This window comes from Atractosteus spatula, chromosome 9, assembly GCF_055471065.1.
Source record: "Atractosteus spatula isolate fAtrSpa1 chromosome 9, fAtrSpa1.hap1, whole genome shotgun sequence".
Lineage (NCBI taxonomy): Eukaryota > Metazoa > Chordata > Actinopteri > Semionotiformes > Lepisosteidae > Atractosteus > Atractosteus spatula.
Window position 1 is genome coordinate 4,826,036 of NC_142714.1, and position 17,962 is coordinate 4,843,997.

At 39.9% G+C, this 17,962-nt stretch overlaps 2 protein-coding genes across 5 annotated transcripts in view; one reads left to right on the forward strand and one right to left on the reverse strand.

The window, feature by feature from the left end:
* The window catches only part of mipol1 (mirror-image polydactyly 1), a 70,216-nt gene extending 64,289 nt beyond the window's left edge, over positions 1 to 5,927 (forward strand). For all 3 annotated transcript variants that reach the window (XM_088925784.1, XM_088925782.1, XM_088925783.1), the window contains one exon: positions 4,504 to 5,927. In XM_088925784.1, the coding sequence (XP_088781910.1) occupies positions 4,504 to 4,570 (67 nt within the window). In that variant the 3' untranslated portion in view covers positions 4,571 to 5,927. The remainder of the gene's footprint in view (positions 1 to 4,503) is intronic.
* Positions 5,928 to 13,964: 8,037 nt separating this feature from the next.
* On the reverse strand, positions 13,965 to 17,271 carry foxa1 (forkhead box A1). Of its 2 annotated transcripts, none has more exons than XM_088925213.1 (2): positions 17,063 to 17,271; positions 13,965 to 15,749 (listed from the first exon to the last, which is right to left on the reverse strand). In XM_088925213.1, exons 1-2 carry the CDS (start codon positions 17,132 to 17,134, stop codon positions 14,502 to 14,504), a joined length of 1,320 nt encoding a protein of 439 aa, XP_088781339.1. In that variant the 5' UTR covers positions 17,135 to 17,271; the 3' UTR covers positions 13,965 to 14,501. The 2 variants fall into 2 exon arrangements, with proteins under 2 accessions (XP_088781339.1, XP_088781340.1); XM_088925214.1 differs by lacking the exon at positions 17,063 to 17,271 and adding an exon at positions 16,209 to 16,272.
* Positions 17,272 to 17,962: the final 691 nt, after the last annotated feature.

Sequence of the window (17,962 nt, forward strand, 5' to 3'; positions counted from 1 at the left end):
ATTGATTAGTTTTCCACTGCTCAGGTACATTTCTGTACACACTTGTTCCTCCTCGATTGGAATTCTTCTACACCTGAGGTGCACTGCTCTTCCCTCTTCTCTTTTGAGTCAGTTTGCTTTCTGAGCTTTTAAATAACTTTTAATTGCAATTCAGCTCTGGAGGAAATTGGACTTTCAGATCTACGGATGGCTTGTTCAGTTCAAAATACGAGAATGTAGTGCGGATTTTAATATAGGGAACTGTGTAACTTTCTCGGTCTTCTAAAAACTCATTCACTTCCTAACAAGATAACAAGTATCCTTCATAAGAATGACCAGATTTAGACTTTGGATCAGTGTGAATTTTTTTTTGCCAATGTAAGTGAATAATGAAGGCTCCTTTCTTTCAGAGCCCTTTCAGAAGTCGAGTGCAGTTGTGGTTTCAGAGAGCCCCGGCAGTTGATATTTGCTGACAAAAAGCCATTACGCCTCCTCTCAGATGCTCCCCACGCCCCCCACCTCCGATTAAAAATCAGAAAAGTCACGCAATTAAAAAGAAAAGAAAATGTAAATCGTGCGGGCGGTCTCCATGCTGATGATGGCGCACTGTCTGGGCAGTCCTCCCAGATGTATTGCTGCAGCCTAGAAAGAGTCACACAGAGGTTCTTAGCAGAAAGCAAACAGACTTTTGCACCAACTCGACTGCTTGATCTGTTTGCAGGATGAATTAGCGGATGGGAGGCGAGCAGTGCAGGGCTCTGGGAAGACTTTCCCCCAGGTTCAGGATAAAAAGCAGAGTTTCGGTATTGTACTTAAAGGACTCTTTAGAAGCATTTCATTTTGCTTCAAAGGCCTTCGTTTTTTTTCTCCCCCCACTAAATGCTAAAAGCAACAATGCCTCCAGAGCATTCTTTCAAAGCAGTGGCTACTTTGCTTTGAGACGTGCCACATGCTGAGAAATGTATTTTACCAGAAAAGGATCACTTAGTATATCAAATAACATATTTGTTAACTCGTATTGTTGATTTCTGGCAAAAGGCACTTACAGGGTGAGAGGTAACGAAGCAAACATGCTCTGAATAGAATTCACCCTTTTGGAGAAAAAAAAATATTGCAGTTTCGTGCCTGGCACGCTCTTCAGTCTGTGTGGTCACTTAGTTGTTGAATTATCAGTAGAGCAGTGTGCTGGAACCGGAATGGTACTAGATGATGCAGATGTTCTTCTCTGCGCTAGTGTGTATGCAGCTGTGGTGTCTACACAGACAGACAAATCCAAGCAACAGAGCCAGAGCCCTTCTCTTAGGAGATGCGAGGAGGGTCAGTGGTGTTTGCCAGCGCGTTAGAAATATGCCTGTCGTGAGCAAGAAGGTGCCATTTCTGTGAATGCAAAATATCGGACCATTCACCACGGCTTTTCATGCAAGTCGGTTGTGTGGGATTGAGCTGCACCCCGGGCTGGGTTACAGGGCTAACCTTTCCCAGAAACAGCAGAGAAACGAGCAAGAGGAATGGGAATGAATATGGAATACTCGCACCAGAGCGCAAGGTGACCCGCAGACAGGCTCGTGGCGAGAGACACGTATGGGTTTTGGGAAGGAGCTCTGACACTTCTCTTAGCACAGCTGTGAGAAGAATGTGGCCGGGACCAAGCTGCCTTTCTGTAGTGTTGCTGGCAGAGGAAACCTGCAGGAGGAGGGAATTTAACACATCGGTGCAAGAGGGCAGCTCCATTGATGGGCTCTGAGCAGAATGTCTAATGACTGAAAGAATCAAACTTGGCCATGAAAAAACACAAAGCCCTTTTCATCAGTTCACAGGCTGCAGATGGGCACCTCAAGACACTGCAGTTTTATTTCAGTATTTCTTTAACTAATATGTGAAGGTAACAAAGTCAGGAAAAACTATCCAGCTCCGTCACTGACAATTTCCATAGATGCCCCACAGTTAAAATAAAGTTTTTGCTTTAATTAACTCTGGATTGTTCTGTCCTTGTTAATATATTTTCTGCTTCCATTAAGTATTTTCTACATAAGCAGTACATTCATCCACCATATCTGTATGCCTTGCTCAGGATATCTGAATATACTGTTTTGTATTATTGCATTATTAATTTTTAGTTTTAAGTTAAACTGTGATTATTGAAATGTGTCCGCTAACTTAAAGTCAAGATGGCTTTAATATGTATGCATTTAAAGAACAACATTTAGTTTTTGCACAAGGAATCACACCTGAAAAATGTTTTACAAGGTCAACATAAGCACTAATGTAACCTAACATCTGTAAAACGTGACACTGTTTAGCTTTTATATGATATCTGTGTTTACTTGGTGTCATTCAAGATATAGTTGTTGATTTTGCAGTATCCCGAATTCTGAATTGGGATTTTTTATATTTTGCGGGCTTTTCCTTGGCGTGCGTGTTTGGGTTTTAATGCATCTGTAAATCATATTTTCCAAATCCCCCTCGCAGTTCAGACGCACCTTTGCCACCCGTGCTTTAAAATGTGTCTTTCGTAATTCGGTCAAACATGACCAAATGCCTCATGAATGCACGCCATCTATAAAGGAGCTGCAGAGTTCATCAATTAGAGACAAAGTTTTTCTCCCTCCATTGTTCCGAGCCCTGTTTATTTAGCGTTAGTGACCTTACTAAATATTAGTCTTTTCTGCCACGTTTCTCTGGCCTGTGCCAACTTTCTGATTTAGTCCTGAAGTATTCAACAACAAGCTGAGGTTATACAGTACTACCACTAGAGCTACCTTTTCTCGCTTACCTCTGTATGCACAGTATATTTTGTTACTGATAAATCAATATAACCAAGTGGTAATACACAAACTGCCGTCTGCTCCGAAGCAGCTGTAAGCAAACTGTCAGTGGACGCGCGGGTCAGAGGAGTTTTGGATGGCCGCTATGGGAAGGCAGCGCAGAACACAGCCTGATTACCTGCTGGAACCGGATGTGTGCAGCACTGCCTTTCCCGAGGAGCGTTTCAAAGGCTGCAAATGCAGTGGTCTTTATATTCATATAAGAACCCACAAGGTTATAATTATCTAATTGAAATGAGTAGGTTGTATCTTAATACATATTAGTATGTTGTTAGTTTCATGGTCAAACAGCTATACTGTATGTGATTTCTTCTGTTTTATAAATCTACATTATAATTACCTTAAACGTTGTATACGTGCTGATGCACTGAAGGTTTGTCTACATCTAGAAATACTGGTATATACATGTACCTCGCAAATAGAAGCATGACTACAGGTGATTCACAGGAGATCAGAATAAGGCATTTCTCCATGTACATGAAATGCTGCTGGTGAGTACCTGACACATGCTTTGTTTCAGTCTGAATTTTAGCATGTTAATTTAAAGTTAAGCATCAGAGGCAAGAAAGGAATTTTGATCATTGTTAACGGTTACAAAATTTTGCATTTATGACCAAATACACTGAGCAAATGGAAGAATTACAAATAGAATAGTTCTTATCAACCTCTTAATCAAAAATCTTTGTAATTTTCTAAATTAATCAAATGTCAGGGCGGCCTCAGTTCTCCATTCCACACACTTAATCCCCCACCTTAGATTCACGATCCTCCAAAGCAGCAGCCCTTCCCTTATATTAACATGAACAAGTTCAGGAAGGCGGATGTAGGTAAGACACCACATAATAGACTTCATCATTGTTATTGAGTTCAGTTTGTCATATCCTGAAGAAGCAGTTTTGAATAATGTCATTTTTGTGTGGATAGAATTAGTCATTTCTCCATTTTATAATCCTTTAAAAAGAAAAAAAAATGCTTTATTTTAAGACATTCTAGATATGACGATTTGAAAACCATTATTTGTATGGAAAATGTATTATTTGAATGGTAATTATTTGTTACCGTTCCTTAGTTCAAAGATGTAAAAATCAAGGATTTCTACACACAAGGTCGAGTATCAAAATAATGACTTGTTAAGACTTGAAAATAAACATTGCATTTCTTAAGTATCTGAGGTAGAGAAAGAATTCTAGTTTCGGTTCAAGAATAATTTAGTTTTCTGCAATTCTGAGACGTCGGTACCCCTAAAGCTGCGGTTTTCTGCTGAAGCACTTGAGTTGTAAAGGGCTGCTCTGCTGAAATCAAGGCAAGAGAGTGTGTCCAGCCTCACCTGTCATTAGTGGGATTTACCTTCTGCCCACAGTCACATTCCTGTATCTCACTGGATAAGCATGGATTTGATTACTGTCAGGAAACCACACCTGTGTGCACTAATTTGGGAGCTCTTTACTGAATGCACAGGTTCAGTACGGTACTGGAGTGTTTTTGGAGTCTGAAAACAAAAGTGGTCCAGCTATCCAAGTCCCAGGCTCTCTCTGCCCTCAGTAAGGATGTGTGAGATTTCTTTCCTTCCTGTTTCTAACCGGATTCCCCAGCCTGTGCTCCTGTCTGTGAGGGTGACACTACGGCACTGTTTCACGGTGGCCGCTGGACACTGCCCCTTTCAGCCAGCGCCTCATTTTTCTCCCTTCTCTCCGCGCAGGTTGGAGCGGCTGGTGGATGTGCTGAGGAAGAAGGTGGGAGCCGGGCCTGTCAGGACGGTGATCTGATTGAAAGGTCGAGTCTGGAGATGTGGCCACATCTGGCGACCAGGCTGCTGCGTTTAACACTGTGTCAACACTGAAGCCTTAACTCGGCAAACAGTTGTTAGAAGTGGTGCACTCAGTCGACATTCCAAGCAGAGATCAAACTGAATCATAAATGTTTAACCACTCTGCTGCTGAGCTGTTATTCAGCCAAATGTATTTCCTTAAACACTCATTATCTGCAATGCTTCTCATTTTATTTAATTTTGTTTTATTCTTTTTATGCATTGCCTTTTAAAATCCGTGTGGGACAGGGAAAATGTCTCATTCCGCAGTAGAAGGGGTTCATGAACCCTCTCTACCACATCAGGTGTATGTAATGCCTTTCTAGGCTTTCTGGACCTACACATATTTTGGTTGTTAACGTTGCAATATGAATACATATTGAGATCCACAAAAATAGCAGAACCATTACAAATGGGGATGAAGCATGATGCAACACTATAGGGATGGTCTTTCCTTTTTTGTAAAGTGAAAGTGATACAATTACACAAACTGTGTCTCATATTACTGGTCAATTAGTTTGTCAAACCTGTTTTGTAAATGTGTTAGAATGCAAGGATGCTGTGTAGATGCTGTCAGTATCCTGCTTCACTTTCTTGTTTAACGACAAGACATTTTGTGTTTGTTCTTTTCTTCTTGTTTTTACCACAACCGAGAGGATCATTGAGATTTTAAATGGAAAAAAGGCTAGCACTGCCAAGCTCGGGTGTCTGATGATGAACGTATATCACTGTCATGAGGCTATCATGGTGTTCGTCCAGTGACCATGCTGGAATAAAGAAACATAGTCTTTACACGTTTTTGTTCCAATTCCAAATTCATTTTAAGTACTACAGCAGTTAAAACAAATTAAACCATTACTACATCCTACCATTACTGCATTCTGGATTAAACCAAAACTGCGTCCTGCCCACCAGTTCCAGTTCCAGTGCTTTCTGGTGGCTATTTGTGTGCCCGGAGCTTTTTCACATGAGCAAGGAAGCTCGTGATGGAGTATCAGACTTTTCATATCCAAAGTAGTGCTCTGTATGATGTATTAATTTAGGTCCTTGTTTAATACGAAGTTCTCTGTTGGACTAAAGCTTTGAGAATTTATTTATTTTCGTGTATCTCTTTGAAAACAGTCTTTAAAGTTAAGCATGGTAGGCCTTTTAAAGAACTATGTAAAAAAGGTGACTGACATCTGTAGATGGATTGTATTCTTCGAATTTTATAGCTCGTTGCTGTAACTAAAATGATAACAACCATTTGCAACACTTAACTTCTGATTAATCAGATAGTGCCTTTGAAAGCTATTAAAATATAATTGAAGATAAAATTTGTCTGTTTGACTGCTGCTGCAGTATTTATCTAAGGTTCAGTTCTCTTAATGTTCTCATTTGGAACAGTTCATTGGAAAAAATCCCTCAATGAACCTGAAGATATTAAATCTACAACATACTGATAACCCATTTATCTAAACCAAAGAATTATTTTCTGCACTCTTATTAACTGACTTTATTGGAGGTGTTATTGAGGTAATCTCATTATTCCCAGTCTCTTTTAAGTAACTACTTGAAGGAATCGGAAAATTGCGATTTTCCAGCATGGCCATTTTTATCCAGTCCTTCCAGTGTCTTTGCATGCCTTTATTTTCCAGTTAAGTGTGTAACAGGGGTATTCTCCATTTGAATTCACATATGCATTATGGGCCAGCATTAAAACTGGATACAACAGTGGGATCAAGCCTTTATTTTCCACCAGAGATTCATTGCAGGGGCTCACTGTTGGAGCAATTTTATCTGAATTAGAGAGCTCTCTCTGCGATATCAATATGGACTATAGTTACTTAAATTGCTTTCTGAGTGTCACAGCTCTACTTCACAATTCTCCAGAATCCCATTGGTTGTGCAGAGAGTTTTGGCAGCATCACAACTGGTAGCTACATTTTTCTAAATCGTTCAACGCCGATGGCCAAGTCCATAAAAGTGCTGAGTTGAGGCCCAGAATGAACCTTTCCTGTTGTGCACTACGGCCATCCTTCATAAAAGTGCGTCTTCTCGGTGCGAATTGCATCGAAAAGATTAGCTTTGACACGTGTTTTAATAATTCCTCAGGATTACGCGTGTATTTCTTCTCTATATTGCCCACTCAGTGTGTTATACCCTTTAGACAAATTATCTAACCAGCTACTGAGGTTTGTAAATCATTCCACGGAGGGAGGCTGGACATTGGGTTTCTGTTCCCAAGATGTGCACACACAGCGCTATACAGATCAGATAACTGTTTGCCGTCATTGTTGCTTAACTTTGATTTGACCCCTAAAACAAGTGTAAACCACTTTTTACCTACAGCCCTAAAGACCTCTGTCGTTGCCACTTTGCATACTGATAATTTATAAACACAACGAGGGCCGAAGAAATCAAGCGACCTTTGCAGAACTTTATATACTAAACAATTATTTCCACATCCTTTACGCTTTCCTCTTCTGGTATTGAAGGTGTGACCCCAATGTGGCGCGCTCGTCCCACCGCGTCCCTCGCTCAAACAGCGGCGGCTCGGGCGGAGTCTGTGAGGAGATGATTAATGGTCGGCTCTGGCGCAGAAAGCTCGCCGTCCTCCCGGCCCGCAGCGCTACAACAGTCTCTTCCAGTCCGGTGACAAGGGGGTGGGCTTGGCGAGAGTGGGCGCTGAGTTCCCCTCCCATCCAATAAAGCTAGACACTATTACAAGCTTGTCGATTCCACCTCCAGCCGTAACCGTGGAGATGGCACAACCTGGGTGTCCCTTTTCTTTAAACCCACAGTCCCCCACAGTATGTTTCTCTGACAGATAATCCGTCCTGTGCTACATACATTGTCACAGCTGCTTTGTCTGACAACTATAGTGAAAGGCTAAAGGTTAGCTTAAATGACAACGCTATTTTTAAAACTGCGTATTTTTGTAGCTTCCCTACTAATATAATTTTACTATGACTGATGTGATTATTACCTTAAATGTCCCTTTGAGTGGGTTTTCGGAACGCTTGTTCCTTACGGGGCATCTTGGCTAAGGTTTTTTTTTTTCCTCCAAAACTTACAAGATTGCGTTACATGCTCATCTGGCTATCAAAAGGAGAAGAAGCCTGATTACCCGTTTTGAAACCGATCGGATGATGACAGGACTACAAAACAACTTTTTATACGCTTTAATTAAAAACGTGTTCCGCCAGCCCAGTGCTGAATGGCCTTCAGAGACAAGCGTGGCTGATCCCGTTGCTATAACGACACCAGATCTTTCAGGGCTTTTATTCTTTAATACACTCCAATCTATACATTCATTTATTCACTACATACACTTTACCATTAACTTAGCTATAGCAACCGATCCATATGTACCTAAGCTTGTGACGTCTGCTTAAAAAACAGTCTCCAACAATTGTAGAGGTTCTGTGAAACAGACCAGTTTTTCTGAACTCCAAAAAATGATACCGGATCATTGCAACCATTTCTTAAAAATCACTTTTCGCTTCTGTGATTATTATTATTATTATTATTATTATTATTATTATTATTATTATTGTATTATTATTATTATGCTAGGGAGACAAATCATTGAAAATAACCAAATCGTTTGATTACAGTTACATTTGGACCTCATTAAACTAAATTGCATGTTGTGGTTGTATTACTAGCGTTTAAGACTTAATAACTCGATGTTTTAAATCATTGCCAGCACATTTGTTTTGGACTCTTGGAAATGCAGCTTTTCAATCAAGTTGTTTAAATGCCTCTGTGCTACCCTTCGTGTTTATTAAGACTTAAAGAAATGCTTTTCCATTTTTGTCACATTTTTATGATGCTCTGATTATAACATATTAACGGCTATTCTTCAATTTTGAAAAGTGTTTTTAAGTTTTAGTAAACTCTGTTGTTCCAAATAAATATGATATAAATATTTTCATATGTTTTCCTTTAAGTATTTGAATATCCTACGTATTTAACAAGATACATTTGTGATTTAGTTTAAAAATAAACGCCCGGTTTCATAATGATGCCTCTATAATGTGGTTAAGCAGCATTATGTTTTATTTATTTTATTGGGTTTTTTAATCTGTTAAATGCAAATTAAAGGATTATTCCTCATGAGCGTAATGTTTCGGGTCTAACTTCAGTGGTTTTGATCATTTTACTTGAATGTTGTGTCTGGACTCCTTTCCGAGGTTGATTCGAAAAAAGTTTATTTATTGTCGACGAATCTGTTTGATTCATTTTTATTTTCTGCTTTCTCCGTGCTGTTTCTGGGACTGGGTTTTGTAGCTTCATTCTAGCTTTGCGAATGGATTAATGAAGACACAAAACACGCGATGCGCGGAGTAAAGACGGAGACCACCAACCTGATTTAGGCAATGCATATTAGAAAGACACAAAGCTCTAATAAACTTCTTCCGTATAATTTTTAATGGAAAACCAGCTGCTTCTAAAGCTGATTTCGGATAGAGATCTCTCTCCCTCTTCTCCATAACCCTTTGAAAGCTTCTTTCTTTCGCCTGTGATTCTGAAGGGGTATGGCTTTGCTCTTTTCGTTGGCCAAGCACAATTGTGTTATTGGAGATAATGAATTCAATCCCCATCAAAAGGTATTAGAAGCGCCTTGGCCCTGTAGTGGCTTTTTAAACTAAGAATGAAAAGATAGAGAAGAAAGGTCTACGGGTAGCCTCGCTGATGGCCGCTTTTGAAGTAAAAGGGTTTCAGCATTGTTGTCGAAATTTTTGTCCATAAGGCTGAAGAAAGAGCCGCGGCTTTTGATGGGATATGAGAAATGCCTTCTAAGTTGGAAAACAAGTAGCCGTTGAAGTCTAGGTTCTGGACGCTGCCTACTGGAAACATATGTCTCGCATTAATAAAATCTGGCCTAGAACAATTGACAAATTCAAAATGGAAGGGGGAGACACCTTATTAAAAAGACAAGTGGCCTTGAAGACGTTGAAGATGCTTATCGTCATCGCGATCCATATGCCTCTTTTTCAAGGCGTGCAAAGAGTTGACCATTTGTCCGCCTGTCCATCTAAACAGATAGGGATGTATACGTATCTTACACTTTTCTGTTGTGTGATATTAATTTGTTGAATTTCTGAAGCTGAATCTATGAGATACCGTAGCTGTTCCGAGATATTTCGCGGATTGGTTAGTCTTCGGCGATTCCCAGGATCTAAAAATTCGGTATCCCGATCCCTGCGCTGGGATTAGATCTTCAGTGCAGCGTTCGGGTTCCATTATTTATCTTAAACGAATAATCGTTTCTACTTACTTAATCGTGTTAGGTGACGCAATTTTTAATCACTCGCACTGCGTGTTAAACATTAATATTAAAGGAGAATCACGTTTTCTCCTTTAATTTAATGTCTTTTATATGGGTGAATAAGTTTTAAATGGTACACAAACATTTTATGAAAATCTTATACTGTCCATATATGTGCAACTGTCAGAAAGAATATTAGATTTTTCATGAAAATGTAGGTAACTTTAAACAATATCTGCCTTTCAACAAATCACACAAAATCGTTCATTTAACACACGTTTATTTAAATTTGTTTTTCGGGTTAGATTGCCTGAAGGTTTGAGGGACGGGAATAATAATAACCTCCCAAACAAAGGGCTCCCACTTTTCTGGGTAATGGTAGTAATCATAAAACTCACACGTACCTCGAATTCGTGCCTTTCCCCTCCCCTTAAAAGTTAAATAATTAAACAAATATCTGAATAAGGACAGAGTTTCACTTCTTGCGGTTTACTATGCGGCGAGATATTTTTCAGGGCGAAGTGGAAAAAAAAAACATGCGCATTACGTCTGTTTAAACAGCAGTCCTACATTTGAGAACTTGATTTGTCCAAAGTTCAGAGAATTCTGATACAAACACCTCTTCTGTTTACGCCACACAAGGAAAATCGAGAGAGACCGATTAATCTTTTATTGTTGTACTAATACATTTGGACGTCAAAATATATTCACTGTATATGTCATTGTGTCCAGGTTTGTTTCTTCTTGAATTTGTGTATTTTCTATGTAACTGTGAAACTTTATACTGCAGATTTATTTAAGTTTGTCTCTATTGATTTCCGACGAAGAATGGGTGAAAATTGCTGCCTATAAATGCTTAAATGGTAGGCTTAGACTGATTATTAAATTAGGAAGTGGGGGTTATCCTTACATCTTGGTACAGATACATACACCTGCTGAAATAATAGTATTCACGGCAACCTATGGCACTTGCTGTTTAGGAGGTTCAGTTAATAGAATTGTTTGTAAATTTGTCCTTTTTAACTTTGCCGTTTGCTGGTCAACAAACTCGTCAAACAGCAAGTCTTATTTACCTCTTCTGAGCGATTACTAATCGATCTCGATGAATATTGTGAAATCAACAAAAAAAAACTTCATTGATTTCTGAAAAGTAAACTCTTTTTTTTTCTGAAACACCAAGGAGCCTTTCTGCATCTTTAAACTTAGGAGTATTGTAAATATTCACAATGCCCGTACGAAACTTGGGAGGGTGACGCTTGTCTGTGTGTAGGCAAAGAAAAAGTAGGTTATGAGCAATTTCTAGCAGCCAAAAATCGTATTCAAGATCAAATGTGTGTATATTTTCAACTGATGTATAAAATAGTTAAGCAAATAAGGCAAATGTTAATGGTGTAAACACTTCCTGTGATATTCAATGTAATGAAAGACCAATAAATATCTAATCGAATTTATTCTTTAGAATATTTATTTGACGTTTTCATGTATTTAACGAACAACGGATTTTTCACAGAACCATTGATAAAAAAATTAAACATAGGCGTGCTTTTAATTAGACACAAAAATAGATTAACCCATGACATTTAAACAAAACTGATAAAAATATCTGACGCGATCTCGACAGTTAGCTGCTTTAATTGATGAACGACTGTTATTCTACACAGACCCGTGGCAATCAGTTGTATTCTTAATGCAGCACTAAATTATGAAATAAGTATATTTCACACTTCCGCTTTGTGAAATAATATGAATTTAATTCAGTGGATATAAACTACCCGCATGTGGTAATGAATTATTAAATTATTAAATAATATTAAATTAGAAGCAATTAAAAAGAAACTATCGCCGAGTCTGGATATAACGTCTTCGTCCTGTATTTTCCTGAACAGCGATGAGAGCGAGTCAGGGCAGCTGCTGAGAAACCCTTTGGAATCAGGGTCTCAGTAATGTTCGCGCATTTTCTCTGTCCGCAGAGTAAACTCCGGCTTCTCTCAAGCAACTGCTGTTGCAAACTTTTGTTAACGTCCTTAACGGCGGACATGGAGAAAATGTGATTTTTAAAGACATGCTGTACATAGCCTAAAAAGCTCACATCCCAAAACGCGGACACACCTAAATATCCCAGGGCGAAAACTATCTGTAGTTGATGGCAGTTTTCCCTTCATAACAGTTAATTCAATTTAAATATGTTAAAAACGCTGGACGTTGGGAATCTCACGTAAGGTGCCACTTTCAGAGTCGCGGTGTGTATTGAGGTTATTTAATGCCGAAAGGGTTACTTCACCTGTCGGACATTTTAATTGCACACTTTTTTTTTTCGATCGTGAATATCAAGGGAAGTGATACGTAAACGACTGCGCTATTCATGAAGTGCTTTGCTATCAAAAATCAACCTTAACAATGTCTGTCGGCCTATTCATGAATATTTACTACAATTTTTGTTTTAAATGCATATATTATCGTCTTTATTTATTCTAAAGCAAAAAGTGCGTCATTGAAGCGGTATGTACATCACGCTATTTTATGTGAGTTTTTTATATGTGGTACAAGAGTTTGTCAGACAACGAGGTGTTAAATCTAGAAAACGTCTTAAAATCTGTTCCAAAAAATGAAATAGTTGCGCCACGTAACTGGCATGTGTTGCTAGAACGTATGCTTGTCATAATAAGTTTTCAAAGGCGAGTAACAAACATTCAAACTTTAAAGACATGCTCTGGTAACACAGGTTTTCTAAAAAAAAACTTTATCTTTACCATAAAAATAAATATTTCATTAAACGTGGGAAAAACAAGATTTTTGTCTGTACCCGATGATTTGTATTTTTTTAATCAAAACTCCACGAACGGTTGACTTTTAATTTTAAAAAATTAATTTCAACCAATGTCCCTTTTAGTAACACAATTTATTAATAAAATGGAAACGTTGATCACAAAAGTACGGAACTAGAAAGACAATAAGCGACACGCTTTTGCACAAACTCCGTGTTTTTAACGGCGTTCAGTCCCTTCTCCAGATTAGACAGCTTTCCTAACTCAATTCACTCCATTTTATTTGCCCATCGGGGGGCAATTACAAGATAATTAAACGAATTTCATGGTTCCTCAGCCAAAGTGTGTGTCCACAAAATACCATGATCAAAGTAAAATCTGTTCAGGTTCAAAGTCCCTTCATGTAAGGTTACAAATAACAAAATGATGGTTTGGCTTAATATGATATTGTTGATTCCCCCGTTTCAAAAGGCCATGCGCAATTTCAGCTCTCCCTGCAGCTGTATTCAATCAGCCGGCATTTTCTTGTTTTGCGTTTTTTTAAAAATAAATCTTACAGTGGCGAACAGTGAACATTTTATTTTTGTTTGGATCGGTTTAGTTTTGTTTAAGCGACAATTCTTGAAAACAACAAAAAAAGGAATAGTCCGTTTTTTTTATCACAGGGGCGCCGCTGACGGCCATGAGGACGATTAAAATAACACTGGCGGCGATTCATGTGGGTTTCAAGCAAGGTGTCAATTAAATCATGATAAATACAGGAAATAAGAAGGACCTGCACACGACCTGTTACTGTTTAGTTATCTTTGCGGTAATGTCCATTAACATGTGAAAAGGGGATCTTTCGCTCTTCTGAAAAGCCTATTTCATGAATCTTTTATCACTTTACCTCCCCAAGTTTATCACCACCAAAAAGATAATTTGCTGCCGGGATATAAAATAAAAATACATCTATTTTTATTAACATTAATTAGATAACATTGTTTCGTGTAATATGCAATTATTTGTAACGTAGGTCAGGATAAAATAATAATAATTGCAGAAGTGTAGCGTTAAGAGTAAAATTTAAGGAGAACACCTACAGTACATGCCTTAAATATATTTAAGATCTTTATTTGCATCATACAAGACACTGTGAAATAATGATAATGGTTATATATATTTTATTTTTTAAAAGGAACATGCAATAAATTAAACACATTTTGGCATCTACCAAAGTAAATATTTGTAACAAAATACAATATTGTTTTTTTTTTACGAGAATATGCATGATCCCGGCTTGGACACAAAAAGAAAGGTCGATTGTAAAATATCACAACAAAGACGGGGGGTTGCTTAATATAGAAATGTGGGTTTTATTTCAGTTTGTGCATTTTACCACGGTGGATGAAATGCAGTTTCTTAACACAAAATTGTACTTTTTAGAAACGCATATGTGCCAAAGAAACAAAATTATACAACCAACGCATAAAAAATGACAACACAGATGACCTGAAAGGCTGAAACACAAAGATGGTGTGCTTTTTTTGTTATTGTTGGTTTTGTTTTGTTTTTTTTTCATTCAGCTTTTCCAACAGACCTCACTGACCTTCATTCGGACATATTGCAACAAGGCTGTAAACAAACTTTGGTGCCGTCTACAGCTGGGGGGGATACAAGCTCAAAAAAGTTTTAAATACACTTTTGCAGGGCGTCTGCAATGATTCTGACGGGGGTTATACAATCATTCAAAGGGCAGACCTTTACAGTATACTTTTTACACATACACATTTTTGTACAATAAAGTAACAGTCCAAATGCACGAGGCGTGTGCAATAATAAAAGTGTGTTTTTCTTTCTCTCTTCAGTACGGAATAAAGCAGCTGAGACTAAGAGGTGTTAAGGACAGGTCTCGAATACACACCTTGATAGTAAGAGGCTTCTATTGCTGAAGGGTCCAAGCTGGCTCGTCCGCCCATTGAAGTACTGCCTAGCGGCAGAGTGGCTGAGATGCCAGACCCGTAGGAAGAGTATTGCAGAGCCTGCTCGTACGCTTTTAAGTCCAGTTTGTGCTGCTGCTCCGAAGAAGACATGAGGTTGTTGATGGAGAAGGGGTGGTTGAAGGAATAATGGGGATCGCCCTTGAGGTGTAGCTGGGGCTCGTGGGCCATCGAGTGAGGAGGAAGGGGGACGGAGGCCAGCGCGGCGGCCGAGCTGACAGCGGGGTGGCCCTGGGCTCCGCCGGGCTTCAGCTCGGCGGCCGTGCCGCTGCCGTGGTCCATACTGTGAGGGCTGGGTGGCTGGTTTGAGCTGGAGATGGAGCTCGACTCCATCGGGCCGGGTTTGGCGTTACTGCTCTCGCTGGAAGGCGAGCCGGAGCCCCCGGGCTGCTCCTTCCTGCCGTCCTGAGACCCCTTCCCCCCGCCCAGCCGTTTCTCGCACTTGAACCGCTTCTGCCTGCGAAGGTAGCAGCCGTTTTCGAACATATTTCCAGAATCCGGGTGTAGGGCCCAGTAGGACCCTTTGCCCGGTTTGTCCGGCGACCTGGCCACTTTGACGAAACAGTCGTTGAAAGAAAGGGAATGCCGTATGGAGTTTTGCCATCTTTGCTGGTTCTGCCGGTAATACGGGAACAAGTCCATTATCCACTGGTAAATTTCGCTCAGCGTGAGCATCTTGCTCGGCGCCTGCTGAATAGCCATGGTTATAAGAGATATGTAGGAGTATGGCGGCTTGGCGTGCGGGTAGCTTCTCCTGAACGTTTTGGTTTCCCGTGCCCTGTTCAGGTTGGGCTGAGCGTAGGCCAGGGGGCTCATGGCTGGGCTCATGCTGGAGTAGGGGGTGAGCGCGTTCATGGAGGCTTGCGGCGCCGGCATCGCGTTCATGTTCGACGGGCTGAGAGCGGCGCCCATTGCCGATACCCCGCTGGTCATTCCGTTCATGGTGCCGGGGCCACTCGGGGGCATCCCCGCCATGGCGCCGGGGCTCAGCCCGGCTCCGAGTCCGGTGTTGGCGTAGGACATGTTGAACGAGCCCGAAGTCATGTTCCCGCTCGTCGACATGCCCATGTAGGTGTTCATAGAGTTCATGGATCCGAGACCCGCGTTCATGCTGCTGTTCGGCACTGATGAGTATACCTGTACAGCAAGGGGAAAAATATTTTTACATATAAAGCCCCACATTTAAAAAAAAAAACAAATCGTCTTTAAACTTGTAATTTTTGGGTTAAGGAAAACAGCTGTAGGCTAGTGCAATTAACTCATTTGTTTCACGTTAATGTGATATTGCGTTTATAAATTACAGATATTACTCCGTTCTTAAGTTGTTTGTGTAACCTGCACTTATTCTAAATTATCTGTTCAGACATGGCGTGTTGAACAGAAAACATTGATAACTACAGGGGAAAGAAATACATTACAATCTAGGGTAAAGAGGCGAGAACCAAGAACAGAAGTGTACATAACTGAATGGATACCTTTGAAATTGTTTTGCATATCATGTATAAATGTGGGGATACATAATAAGCACAAAAACGTCTCTGTCGTAATTTGTTCATTACTGAATGAGTCTTGATAAGCTACTACCAAAAATATTACCTGTCTCCTCATGAAAAATGGCCTAAGGTTTCACAGTAAATTATTCAAGAACTACGGTGATTTATTTAGATTTACTGAGCACTGCATTGAGAGGTATTGCAAATGCTAGGAAATTTTAATATAAGAATATGTGAATAATACTGGATGTAGATTTGCATAAACGCTAGTCAGATGCTAAATTATATTTGTTGATGGTCTGTTTCTTCAATTATGTTGTTGAAACTCTTACATATTTAGTGAAGATAACATCTCTGCTTTATTTGGCCTGTTTCATTTTTAGATTCCTGTGAATTTCAACTGTGTGAAATCGTGTGTGTGCATATATATGTGTCACTGCTTCCTCTGCTGATAAAATAAGGTTAATTATCTTCCTATTGCGCACTAAGTATAGCCACGGTGCTGCGAGCCTGTTTTTATTATTTGTTGACGTTCCTCGATAACTTGTCTGTTAACAAATTAGAAATGCTTGTCTTCGGGGCCATAGAAAGTCACTCAGAGATCCGTGATGTTCAGGATCTGACCTCACTGCTGCCACCAAGCGTTCCCACAGAATTGGAACTCAGACACGCTGGTTTTGAAGTAAAAGCGCACACCCGCAGTGTGAAAACTGAAGTTTTAAAATGATCCATTTAGCTCAGACACCCACAACGTTACCCGGAACCCCAGAGTCTAATTGTTTTTACTCGGTGTAACTGGAGAAAACAAACTGTAGTTTAAAAAGAAAGATCAGAAAAAAAAAACATTTTAGTGAGGAACATTTCAGTCCTGTCTCTTTTTGACATCACTGATGCTCGGTTTCCTTTCTAACCCTCATTACATTTTGTTTCAATTTCCAAACAGAAAAAAATACTTACCTCTTGGGCTTCAGCGTAATAGCTGCTCCAGTCTGGAGTCTCGTGTCCTTCCATTTTTACTGTACCCAACATTATGGAGGAAAGCAGCAAAATGACACCATTCAAACTTCAGACCAAAAGTTAGAAGGATTCCGTTCAAGAGGTTCGTTCTCAATAGCCGCTCTGTGCAGCAGGATGGTGGAGGAGTGGGGAAGCGCTGAATCTGGTGTGAGTTAGGAGTTTGGCTCTCGGCTGTTACGTAGGAGCGGAACAGCCCACCTCATTTTTCATTTGTCCAGATCCCATGTCTTTATCTTCGCAAAGGAACACCTACAGCTCCGCCAGCACACCTGCAGCGGTGTGTGGCTCGCTGCTGCTCCGACGGGGGTGTCGGCCCTCATAGGCATTGAAAAACAAGACTTGAGTTTGTAAACCAGACCAACTACTTTGGACGGGCAGCGAAACAATACGAAAGGAGCCGGGAGCCGGATTGTTTCTCACGATCAAATGAGAGAATAGACCTCATACTCCAATCAAGGGAGGATTAAATACTTTTCAGTAGAAGCTAATTTACATTGAATGTACAATACGATTTCTTCACAATTACAAGACGGCAACGATGTATATCATTTAGAAAGTATTTTTAAGCAAAACAAATGGACTCGAGTCTGTTATGAGGCATTCGCCGGATCTGAGTATAACTGGCGAATATGCAAGCACTCGTAATGCAATGTTTAGTAGGCTTAACACACACACAGTGGGATAGAGTTGATCATTTTTGATCAAGGAAATTCTTTATTCGACCATGTTCTTTTGGGTTTTTTTTTAAACAATGGCTCGTTTTCGGAATTGGAAAGGGGACCTTTTAAATACGCAGTGCCCGAAAAGGCTTGTTTGTAGTGTCTTGTGTTTGCTTCTTTT

Coding starts and splice junctions, on each gene's coding strand:
- foxa1 (XM_088925213.1), bottom strand. CDS start 17,134: ATGTTGGGTACAGTAAAAATGGAAGGACACGAGACTCCAGACTGGAGC. Junction 15,750..17,062: donor ATTACGCTGAAGCCCAAGAG/GTAAGTATTTTT, acceptor CTTGCTGTACAG/GTATACTCATCAGTGCCGAA.